Source organism: Nelumbo lutea, chromosome 2, assembly GCF_056320005.1.
Source record: "Nelumbo lutea isolate HS-2025 chromosome 2, American lotus-T2T, whole genome shotgun sequence".
NCBI classification, from domain to species: domain Eukaryota; kingdom Viridiplantae; phylum Streptophyta; class Magnoliopsida; order Proteales; family Nelumbonaceae; genus Nelumbo; species Nelumbo lutea.
In genome coordinates this window covers 54,991,761-55,004,204 of record NC_142685.1, presented here as the reverse complement: position 1 = coordinate 55,004,204, position 12,444 = coordinate 54,991,761, and the positions used below count along the sequence as shown (strand labels likewise).

The 12,444-nt window shown below is 36.7% G+C and overlaps 1 protein-coding gene across 1 annotated transcript; it reads left to right on the top strand.

The window, feature by feature from the left end:
• The first annotated feature begins 827 nt into the window (after positions 1 to 827).
• On the top strand, positions 828 to 2,153 carry LOC148870812 (chlorophyll a-b binding protein CP29.1, chloroplastic-like). The gene is made up of 2 exons (XM_088969264.1): positions 828 to 1,498; positions 1,651 to 2,153. Exons 1-2 carry the CDS (start codon positions 998 to 1,000, stop codon positions 2,014 to 2,016), a joined length of 867 nt encoding a protein of 288 aa, XP_088825390.1. The 5' UTR covers positions 828 to 997; the 3' UTR covers positions 2,017 to 2,153.
• Positions 2,154 to 12,444: the final 10,291 nt, after the last annotated feature.

Here is a 12,444-nt window from a genome sequence, read left to right as displayed (position 1 = left end):
AGGAATGGGGGTGCAACATAAGTCTGGGTGGGCTTGGATTGGGCTTTTGTCTAGCCCAAAGCAGTGCAAAATGCTAATTTCGAGCCAATCCAATTTTCATCCCTAATAAGGAATGGCAGGATGGGATTTGCGTGACCAACCTCTAATAGTTGGGACTTGGAATCAAGGCTTTGAGTTGAAGTGCTAATTAAAGTTCAGTAAATTAATTTTTCCTATTGATGGTAAATGCATCTCATAAAACATGAATCAATAAAAAGTAATTAGGTCATATAACATTTTTAAAATAATAGATTGAAACCTTGATTTAACATACAGTAAATATCGCTCAATATATCCTATGTAGACTCTACGTTATAAAATCAAAAATCAAGTTGTATATCCGGTTTTCCTGTGCACAAATTACTCTGAAAGGATAATTGGTTAGAGATAAACCTAGTAACTGAGTCGGACATTTTTGTTAATAAAATCAATTTTAATCGAAATAATAAAAAATTGGATTTGATTTTTCATTTTAAATTTCGATTTTAAAAAATCCAATTCATTCCATTCGATTTTTAATCGAATAAATCGATTGCTCATATCCAGATCTGCTTTTCGTCAATGCATACATGAAAAGGACAATACAAGAGGGACACCTTTCACAATGAAAGGGTATGGTGTTTTGTCGTCATTCCAACGTACAATTACTCGAGTCTCGGTAGCACTTCCCCTGCTTACGGTGCAATGTCAGCCACAAAGGGCCCTTGCCAGCATCAACCAACAGCAAGGCTTAAAGAGAATCCACAGATAAGGCAAAGATAAGGCCTAGACTCTGACATCCGTCAGATGGATACGCCCCTTGCATCCAACGGTTGGTATATCGACATCGTGGATAAACCACAGAAGATTGTTTGACATATGGTCCAATCGCCAAAATATAATTCCATTTCCACAGCATTAACGCAACTCTCTTCCACCACTCTCACTGTCGCAAGTGCCACACGCCAGTCGTCAGATCATGGCATCCGCCACCGCCGCTGCAACTTCTTCGTTTCTTGGATCCCGCCTTCACGACGGCCACTCCAACACCGGCAAGTTCCAGGCCAGATTCGGATTCGGAACGAAGAAATCCCCTCCCCCGAAGAAGACCGTGTCGAAACCGAGTTCGGATCGGCCACTTTGGTACCCCGGTGCCAAGGCCCCCGAGTGGCTCGATGGGAGCTTAGTGGGTGACTACGGATTCGACCCCTTCGGTCTGGGGAAACCTGCCGAGTACCTTCAGTTCGAGTTGGACTCTTTGGACCAAAACTTGGCGAAGAACTTGGCCGGTGATGTGATCGGGACTCGAACCGAGAGCTCAGACGTGAAGTCGACTCCATTCCAGCCCTACAGAGAGGTGTTTGGCTTGCAACGATTCCGTGAGTGCGAACTCATTCATGGCCGCTGGGCTATGCTGGCTACACTCGGCGCACTCGCCGTTGAAGCCCTTACCGGAGTTACCTGGCAAGACGCCGGAAAGGTATTGTTGTAATCGTATTCCAACTTCTTCGATCATTTCTTAACTCAATTTTTGGGTAGTGGGTCCAGCCCATGAGCCCAGATCTGTCCAAGGCCGAATTGGATATATTATTGAATCATGGGCTTAATTGATTTTGTGATGGAAATTTGCAGGTCGAGTTGGTGGAGGGGTCCTCTTATCTTGGGCTTCCTCTTCCATTCTCGATAACCACGTTGATATGGATCGAGGTCCTAGTGATTGGATATATTGAATTCCAGAGGAATGCAGAGCTGGACCCAGAGAAGAGGTTGTATCCAGGTGGGAAATTCTTTGACCCTCTGGGCCTGGCTGCAGACCCAGAGAAGAAGGTAACCCTTCAATTGGCAGAGATCAAGCATGCCCGTCTGGCTATGGTTGCATTCCTGGGCTTTGCCATCCAAGCCGCAGCCACTGGTAAAGGCCCACTCAACAACTGGGCCACCCACTTGAGCGACCCACTCCACACTACCATCATTGATACCTTCACTTCCTCATCTTAAGTTGCTCTCTCTGTCTCTCTTTTTGTGTATCGTCGGAGGCCTGGCTTGCTTAGTGAGTGACGTTTTGCCCTGTTGGATCATTATCTGTATTTTCATCCTGTAAAAACGTCTATAGCATTCGACAGTATTACGTAAAATTTAGTGCATATATTATATATATATATATATATATATATATATATATATATGTATTTTTACATACCTCTCAGGAACCTTTTACCAGCTGTGTTTGGAACCGATGTAAAACCGATGACGCTTTATGTCGATCATGATTGTGCACTCCTTCCAAACACTGATAAAATCGAATCGATTTAAATATTTACACCCATGACATTTTACATCGGTCCCAAACGCAGCCAAAAAGAAAAAAATCATGAGAATTCCAACTCAGTCATGAAAAAGAAAAAGCATTTTTCACTCAACACAACAAACACCCCATTGATATGCAGACTCGGTCTGGTTCGATCATAAGCAAATCCAGTAACTTGCATGCGTAAATAGCTCAAACTTCCAAATAGATGGAGTTAATTACATGAATCATGTTCCACTATTCAACTCTGTTTTTTATATTTTTTTTAGTTTTTTTCATAGGGTCGACTATAACATGATACCGGAAAAATTTATAATCAATCAACTGGTATTATAAAAGAAGTGACCAATCAGGTGGTTTTTATCAAAATTCATGGGGTGATTTGATTGGTGAAATCTCTTCGGGTATCATATGTTTTTGGTATTATATATTTTCTCTTTGTTCATATATCAATCTTAATATTAGTTTTCAGCTATTAATTTTTTTTTTTTTGGAATGCTGCTTCTTGAGTTATCAACACCATTTCATAAAATTTTCCTTCTATCTCATGTGGTGGTCACATATCACATAAAAATCCAAATGCACCCTTTAATTTTGCCCATAATTTTTTCATACTATGGGCAACATCCTCCTCAACCTCGTCCTTGTAATGAATCATTGAATCAATGTGGTGAAAGGGGTTGCACTGACATATGTTCATTTAGTTTTAATCAATGCTTTAAAAATTGATTCAAAAACGGAATCGTTTCGGCTATTGGTTTTTTGGTCGATGATTCAACAATCTGATTCGAACAAATGATTCATTCTGACAAAAATTTTAAAAATTAAATAAAATAAAAAATAGCTAAAAACCATTGAACGGGTCGATGATTTGACTGCCCAGGTTAACGGGTTGTTGACCAATTCAACGGTTTTTGGCACAGGAATAGGTTTGGGGTAAAATGGAACCGGTTGCTTGGATAGTTTCTGGTCCGAATGATTTGACCATCCAGGCCAATGATGGTTGGAAAACATTGGTTTTAATTCTACTCTTTTGAAACCTTTTGCTTTTTATGGCATGTGTCCATAAGGTTGCATTTGGTAGCAGTACAATTTTTCATTCGCATTGGTGTAAATGCATAGGACTGCAAAAGGGGTGAATGTAAATTCTAATTTACTTGTATTAGATTTGACTTTATCTTATTTGTTTGTGAGAAGTAAAGTGAAGTGACTTCAACTTTAAATGAAATAGTAGAGGTGTAAATCGGGTTGTGCCACCTGCGGCCCAACACAACAGTCTGTGGTTTGTGCCAGGCCCGGCACGATCATGCGGGCCGTGCTGGGCTTGGGGTTTTAGGTCCATAGGCCGGCACGACCCATATATATTATTTATATAAATTATAATTATATAATATATTAATAAAATAAATATTTTTTTAATTTTATTATATTAATTTATTTAATTGTTGTATATATAAGCAATTTTATACACAAAATTATATAAAATTAAAATTTTAAGCTTTTTGTCAAATTTTTTTAAATAAATAGCCGGCATAGCCCACTTTACACCTCTATGAAAGAGAGTGGAGGTAAGAAGATAGTCATCTTTCTAGGAATAAAGTAGGATGAAAGATGATGTAGTCCCCACTATATGTGAATGAATTGGGGTAAGAGGAAAGTGGTGCCAATTTTGCATCAGTTTTTGAGATGCAAAATTTGTACTATCAATGAATACAAAAGAGACAAAAATGCAAATTTTAATTGTATTAGGTAGAAATGCAAACCATAATTACAAACAAACAAAATCAAAACTAAACCAGGTACAAATTTTGCATCTGCTCCATAATTTGCACTGGGACTTGGTTTTTTTTTTTTTTGACATGGAGATTATCCTTCCCAATATTGGTTATGACTAGGTTGGTAGTTCTAACCCTCAACTTAAATCCCATTTTTTTCTCAAAAAATAAAAATTAAAATAAAAAACTTAAATCCCGTTTGAGAGCAGTGAAGATTTGGCCCAATTTCTTTGAAAAAGCCATTAGAAGAAGCTTCAACAGAATAGTTACGTAAGAGTCCAAACAATAACAAGTTTGGGCTCTCCGAACTTTTCATTTATATAGGTTTTCAGGTACACTCCACCTTGCAAAGCCAAAAGCAGCAATATGAAAGCCTTCCCAAACGGGTTGGTCCTGCTCCATAATTGATGACACGTTGGAACCCAGACCTAATGGGCCAAAATTCAGCAAAGTCTATAGGAACTAGTCCACGGATGCTTGTAAAATCCTGCAACAAAGGTGACTTTTGGTAAGAAAATATTTTAAGTGAATCTTAAGGGCTACTGAAAGTTTTTTTTTTTTTTTTTGGTGTGGGGTGGGGGGGAGATTTATTACTTTGTTTAAGGCTCGGCCCATGGCTCAGCAGAGCATGGGTGGCCTGCAAAGTTGTGTCAGACTGGTCCAGTACGGCCCAATTGTATGGGTTTTCTTACTCTATGTCAATAGGGAAAAACCTCAGACATTTAAGATTGTATTTCGTTAGAAGGAATAGAGTAAGAAAACCCATACAATCAACTTCTTATTCATATCTTTTATGCTATGTGCTATATTATTCACTTTTGGTCGACAAAGTTCTCTTTATGGGTTTTGGTGGTGAGATGATGGTTCTAAGCTTCTAGCATGTATTATTCAATTTTCTAAATTATTAATGAATAATTCTTGACCTGTTTTGGTAATAACTCGTCAGATTTCATGACAGAAAAAAATTAAACTGAAGAAAAACTTGCTTATTTTCTGTTTCACTTAAAATTTGTTTGCCAAGTAATAAATCATAAAACATTTTCTGCTGAGATTGTGGCAGCACTTGATAAGTTCCAACTGTAGTTTCTGTTATGGGAACAGAGAAACAACTATTTCTGTTTCCAAGAACAGGAAGAATTGTTCTACTGGAATATTACCAATCACTGCTAAGTTTTCTAATTTATAAGTTAGTACTGCTGCTTAGAAGTTAGTCGTTGATCATTCTTAAAAATAAATCCTTTTCATGGTATATTTTTGTGGAAATGATCAACCCTCTCTTACGAAATTTCTTTTTAGGGTTGCAAAGGACCCTTTTATATCAGATCTTTCTTTCTTTGTTCTTTTCTCTTTTTCAATTTTAGCTTGTTTTGTAGTTCTATTTACTTTTTTGGTTCAATGTGAAAACTATATTATCAGTTAATTTGTGTAAATCTTCACAATACTCAAGCTTTTTATTTTTTTTATTTTTAATTATTTTAGTTTTTTTTTTTTGTTCTGCAGAATTTACTACTTGGCAGGAACTTTTGTAACTTCATTTGTATATACTATAGAGCAGGCTTGTTCCAATAAGGACATTCCTAAAGTATGCAGTAGCAAAACTTGTTAAGTTCTTGCAAGTAGGGGTGAGTAAATGGGTGGGTTTTACCTGGAATCGAATGGAGCCGACCTTAAACCGGCCTTGAACGGATCCTATCCAATCTGTTACAGGGTAGGGTCTGGTTCCAAACTCTTGGAACCGACCCCCATCCAGGCCAATTCCAGGATCTAAGGGTTTACTCTACCTGAATCGACCCGATGAACCAGCCTTGGTTGGCCTTGGTGGAACTGACCTTGTTGGAACCAACCTTGGAATTGAACTTGCCTTGAAATAAACCCCAAAATACTTTTGGAGATGTGAAGATTTGAACCCAAAGAATTCATGGTTACAAAGGCCATGGTCTCACTTGACTATTGAGTTACTTAAGTGATTTGATCATTTATTTTTATTTTAATATTTGAATGTATACAATAAGTAGTGTAAAAGGGAATATTTACAAAATTTAAATTTAATTTATAAGTTCTTTAACCATATAATGGTAATCCATATATTAAGTTATCCAATTTAATCAATAAAGATAATATAAGTTTTAAACTATTTATTATATTTATCAAAACTCAAGTTTTTAAAGTGTTTTTTTTTTTTTTGTGAAGAGGGAGACTAAAGGAAGTACAAGTTCTATGGATAGACCTTGGAACCACCAAGGCCAAAATTGACCTTTACAAAGTATATTCAAATTCCAAAAACTGGAATCAACCCCTACAAAGTAGGTTCTAGGTTTTTCCATGAAACTGGACCAAATTGGCCCATGCTCACCCCTACTTGCCTACTTGCAAGGGCTTCATGCTGTATGGTTAAAGTGATTGGTTGAAACCCAAGGAATGGTGCATTTGGTTTGTATCATTTGATGTTGATATCAACTACTTGCTTTGACATCCTGAAGATGATACTAAAGTTTAATGTCTGAAAATGCAAGGCATAAACACAAACATTTAATAAGAAGCTAGTCAGTTGTCTTCTTGAAAGAATAACAATTAAGCCTCATCTAAGGTTCATGTTTTTGTCATTGGTGAACAGTATCTCAACTGGTTGTATTGTTTTTGCTCCAACTTAACAAACTTGAATCACATTCTCTTTTTTTTCTATAAGTTGCATTTCCACAATTTTTTCCATTAATTTGAATTTAATTCCTTCCAACCATGTTGTGGGGCACAAGTCTTTATTTGCAACTAGATTTTAATATTAAGCATAACATACTAAAGCTATCACAGTATGATGGATTGTGTGTATGGAAGCTTTTTTCTTAAAAATAATAAGAATAATGTGTGTTTTGCAGGCTCTCACGTGGTCAAAGTGGCTTTGAGACTATCTCAAAGAATCATTCAACCTAAAAGTTTAAGCTGTTACTTAGGTGAGGTCCTTGAATAGATTGATATTCTCTAATACAGGCAAGTGTTCTGATTCAATATTTTACTTGTGTTCTTTTATTAAGTCTTTTCATTGCATGCATGGGAAGGTTTATCTCTTCAATAAGGTGTAAGTTTTCTTAATTTTCTATAATCTAACATAAGCTAAGGTGACATTTGACAATTCTTTTTTGAAATATTTTCTAGAAGATCTAACAGTTAAGAGTTATAGTAGACTTTTACATAAACATCTTGGCAGCCCATGGATGGTTTGGTTTGAGGTGTGTTTTTCTGCACAAAGATGAGACAAAAAAAGGCGAGAAGCTTCATTTCTAGCTTCTCGATTCGAGTGTTTCATGTCTTTTCAGGGTGGAGTCTTTTGGTGGCTAGACCTTCCCCCAACCAAACAAGAAAAGATGAAAACACAGACCCATCTCATTTTATGAGTAAACCTTCTGTGATGAGAAAAAGTAGAATAAGCCAAAGACTTATTCAAGAATATTAATTCCGTAAACTTTCTTAGTCTGAAAAAATGTCCATGACCGTGTAGAATGGCCATATAGCAATGGATGTATAATGCATTAGTCATCAGGTTACCCTAGTTCTAACTATTTTAGAATATTTAAACGTAGCTATGCGCAAATTCAGATGAGGATGATTTTCGGCATAATCCGTAGAAGATAAATCATGTCAGCTGCTTTCAATCTAGTTACATTGTTATTTCTTCATATTCTGAATATTGATTCTTGTTAGAATAAATATCATAAATTTCTTTCAAATGAAACTAAATGTACATCAGGCATTGAAGAAAGTAGAATAACCATTAATTCGACCAAACCAATCTTTTTATTATTCAAACATATTAATCCTATAAAGATAACTTTATATATCTATGCATTTAGGGGGTTGCAAATGATGTCTCCTCTCTCAATGCTTGATAGCGTGAACATCACAGTTGGAGAGAAAGAAGACCAAATGACCATGGTTTTTAAAAATGAACCGGTGATTGAACCAGTCAGGGGTCCGGTTACCGGTTCAAATGGTTCGGTCATTTGATCCGAACGGTCAGCCTGTTTCGACAAAAAAATAAAGAAAATTTAAAAATTTGGAAAATGGTCAAAACTGCTTGAACGATTCAAATGGTTAATCGGCTCAATGGTTTACTGATTAAAATCAACGATTTTAGAGAAAACGGAATAAGTCAGATGACGGGTTCCCGGTTGACTGTCCGGTCCGGTCCGGTTTTGAAAACCATGCAAATGACGATGAATAGAATGCATATTGTTGTTGTCATATATAAGAACAGGAGGCATTGGCTCTAAAATTCTGGTTTTGAACGTAATAATATTATAGCACGTAATTACTTGTATGGATTTCTCTCAAGAGACTACACATGAGAAGAACAAAAAGGTACAAGGAAGGAAACAAGAATATATCAAGTTCCTTTTGTTGGTAGCAATATTTGGAAGTGGTTGAGATGGCTTTTGTTGATGAGCAGATTTAATGTGTCAGGCCCTAATGGAAGCCACCATTGGGCCGGCCATGAATCTCAAGTTGTTGGGTTGTAAACTTCAAAATCCACTAGTTTCCCGTTTTTGTGTTCATTCACAGAATTGGACCTAGATACCAGAATCCAATAACATATTGTCTATCAAAATCCAATAACTTCGGGCTAGGCACATTCAAAAATTTTGGCAAAAGCCAAATCCTGTCTCAGCTCATGAACAAGTCTAGATACAACAGTTTCAGACTTAATACCAATTTCATGTAAGGTTCAAAATATCGATACGCCCAATATGCCGGTAGGGGTGTATCGGACGAATTGATATTGTTTTTTATTACTTATTTTTTATTTTTTATTTTTTTGCAATCGGTTTAGGGCTCTTTCACCCCCTGAACCGATTAGACCCCTGATACACCTACTGTAGAGGCATATCGGAGGGGTCCTGAAATGATACGTATCGACCCGTATGTATCGATACTTTAAACCTTGATTTCATGGATGGATTGATGTTTGGCGTATCTCTTTTTTTCTTATGTTCTTTTTGTTTTTTTTTTTTTTTTAAGCGCAAGGACAATTTCATTCATCTCAATTGTTAATATCGATAATTAATAATTAATCATGCTTAGCCACTCATCTAACATGAGAAAACAAGAAAGGCAAGATAAGATGCTCCTGTAGTTATCAATAACAGTGTTTGTGCATGACAAATCTATTTTTCACATGATTTGCTTCTACCATTGACATATGAGTTTTTCAAAAACCACCCCACTCCATTCTCAACATACTTGTTGGCCTAAATGTGGCATTGCTGCTAATAGGGGAAGTTCAAGTTCAACCCAAGGCCTTTGTTGTTCAGTTGATGAGATAAAAAAAAAATCCACTTGAATAAGTGAATCACCTCTTTGGGGGTAATTCAATTAATCTTCATCCCAACAAAGTTTTCTTTATGGCCAACAACAAAAACAGGATTTGACAAACTTTGAAACATCACTTCAGCATTTTCCATCAACACATACAATTAATGGAAGGGGTGTGGTGTGTTTGCATATTCATTTGAAACATGAAGGAAGGTTTCTTCAAAGGTCAAAATACAATGGAGGAGGCACATTGCATAGGTGGTATTCAATCCCAAGTCTCCGCTACAATCAACAGGAGATCTTACCAATCAGCTAATTGGCATTTTGCACTTATTCAGCCTTTTTGAGTGACTTATTGGAAGTGCTTTAAATATCCATCAAAGTTTTCATAAAACTTGCCATTACTCTTAAAATTAGTTGTAAGCCTGTAACATGAATAAACTAGTTGCAATGCATGTATGCCACCTAGATCCAGGCTCCAGCTATATGATCAATGTCCATGCAGATTTCTGTTGTGTATCCTCCTCAAGTGGGGGCCCACAAGCCTTTAATATAAAAAAAAAACTCTCATTATCTTTTCTCTATCGACGAAACCGCCACATTCACCAAAAAAACAAAGGGGGGGGAAGAAAATTTGGAAAGGGGATTGTCATCATCCTTTCCTTTTTCTGCGAACGGAACAGAGAACAACGCCATCCACCACTTCATCTCCACCATTGATTGCCGCCTCCATTTCATCACTCCAACAATGGTCACCGCCGGCCGCCACAGGCAGTAGCCAACGACGCTAGCCGCGTCTTCAACCTTCAACGAGAGAAGATTTTTGCTCACTATCTTCATCAAAACGGGTAATCATTTGTGCTCCGTTTTTTATGATTTTTTAGTATATTGTTCTTGATATCGTGGGCTTTAATCTATACAGTCATATTTTCGTTTCTCCGTCTCTTTTGGTTGGACTGTTTGTACCCTATTGTGGGTTATTTGGACTGTTTTTGGTGATTTCCACTTGTTGATTGTTAGTAGGGGCTTGTGGTGAATTCTTTTGTTTGGAGACACTTTGTTGTACTTATTATATCTTTATAGTGGAGATTTTACTGGATTAGGTCCTATGGTTTTTACTCCTCACACTGAGGAGGTTTTTCATGTTAAAAATTGTGTGTTCTCTTGCCTATTTATTTTTGGTGTCATCTTAGCATTATCTATTGTTAGGATATTTTTTTGGTGTGTTCCCAACAACTGGTATCAAAGCCAGGTTATTTGTTTGTGGATTGGTTTGATTGAATGATGGAGCTTAATTATGGTAGAATGATTAGTTTGAATGGCACCAATTACCACAAGTAGAGAGGAAAAATGAAGAATCTATTATTTGTGAAAAAGTTACATTTACCAGTTTTTGCTACTCAAAAACCTAAAAATAAATCTAATGAAGAATGGGCTTTTGAGCATGAGATGGTTTGTAGCTTTATTCGACAATGGGTAGATGATATTATTTTGAATCATATTACTAATGATTCACATGACAGAACATTGTGGGATAAGCTTGAGACTTTGTATGCCTCTAAATATGGGAATAATAAATTATTTTTGCTAAAACAGGCTATGAATTGAGGTACAAGGAAGGTACTCCTATTTCTGATAACATAAGTGAATTTCAATGGTGCTTTGATCAATTGCCCGACATGGATATTAAATTTGGAGGTGAAATTTTGGGATTTTGGTTACTTAATACTTTACCTGACTCTTGGGAAAATTTGCACGTGACTTTGTCCAGTTATGCTCCTAGTGGTGTAGTGACCTTAGAATATGTAAAAACTACTGTTTTGAATGAAGAAGTTAGACGACAAATTCAACAAGCATCATCTTCTTAGTCAGAGGTTTTGATTACTAAAAACAGGGGGAGAAGCAATGATAGAGACCGATGACAAGGTAACTGATGTAAAAGTAAGGCTAGAAGCAAATCAAGGTCTAAGTACAAAAATCTTGAATGCAACTATTGTGGTAAAAAACGACATATCAAAAAATTTTGTTTTCATCTGAAGAATGATAATAAAGGTAACAAAGGTAAGCAGCAAAATAAAGATAATGACAATGATGATCGTGTTGCCACCACCATTGTAGAAGATCTTGTGATTGTCTGTGATGAGAATTTGATTAATGTTGCTTGTGATGAGACAAGTTGGGTTATTGACAGTGGTACTTGTTTTCATGTTACATCGAAAAAGGGGTTTTTCACATCTTATACTCCAAGTGATTATGAGGTTGTAAAGATGGGTAATAGTGGTTTGTCAAAGGTGATTGGCATTAGCACTATTTGTCTAAAAACAAATAATGGGATTGAATTGATTTTGAAAAATGTCAGACATGCACTAGACATTCGTTTACATCTGATTTCTACTAGTGTTCTTGATGATGATGGTTATGTTAGTACCTTTGGTAATGAACAGTGGAAACTCTCTGAATGCTCTTTGGTTGTGGCACGTGGAAAGAAATGTTTCTGGTCTGTACTAGACCAAGACTTCAGTTCCCATTGATGGTGTGAATGCAATTGAGTGTGATAACCCGTCAGTGTTATGGCACAAGAGACTTAGCCACATTAGTGAGAAGGGACCTGATTGTTTAGCCAGAAAGAATCTACTTTCAGGTTTAAAAGGTGTAAGGTTATAAAAGTGTGTTCGCTGCTTGGCTGGGAAATAAAATAGAGTCTCTTTCAAGAACCATCCTCCCTTTAGGAAATTGGAGTTGCTTGAGTTGGTGCATTCAGATCTCTGTGGTCCGACGAAGACAAAAACGTTTGGTAGTGCACTTTATTTTGTTACTTTTATTGATGATCATTCAAGGAAAAGTTGGGTTTATGTCTTGAAGAGTAAAGAACGGGTATTGGTATCTTTAAGCAGTTTCAAGCTTCTGTTGAGAGGAAAACAGGGAAGAATCTGAAATGTATTTGCACTGATAATGGTGGTGAGTATTGTAGACTGTTTGATGAGTACTGCAGGCAGCAGGGTATTAGACACCAGAAGACACCCCCTAAGACTCCTCAAC

What these genes read in the sequence shown, in the direction of transcription:
- LOC148870812 (XM_088969264.1), top strand. Translation starts at nt 998, where the DNA reads ATGGCATCCGCCACCGCCGCTGCAACTTCTTCGTTTCTTGGATCCCGC. An exon ending in CCTGGCAAGACGCCGGAAAG is followed by an intron (nt 1,499 to 1,650) that starts GTATTGTTGTAA and finishes GGAAATTTGCAG; the next exon opens with GTCGAGTTGGTGGAGGGGTC.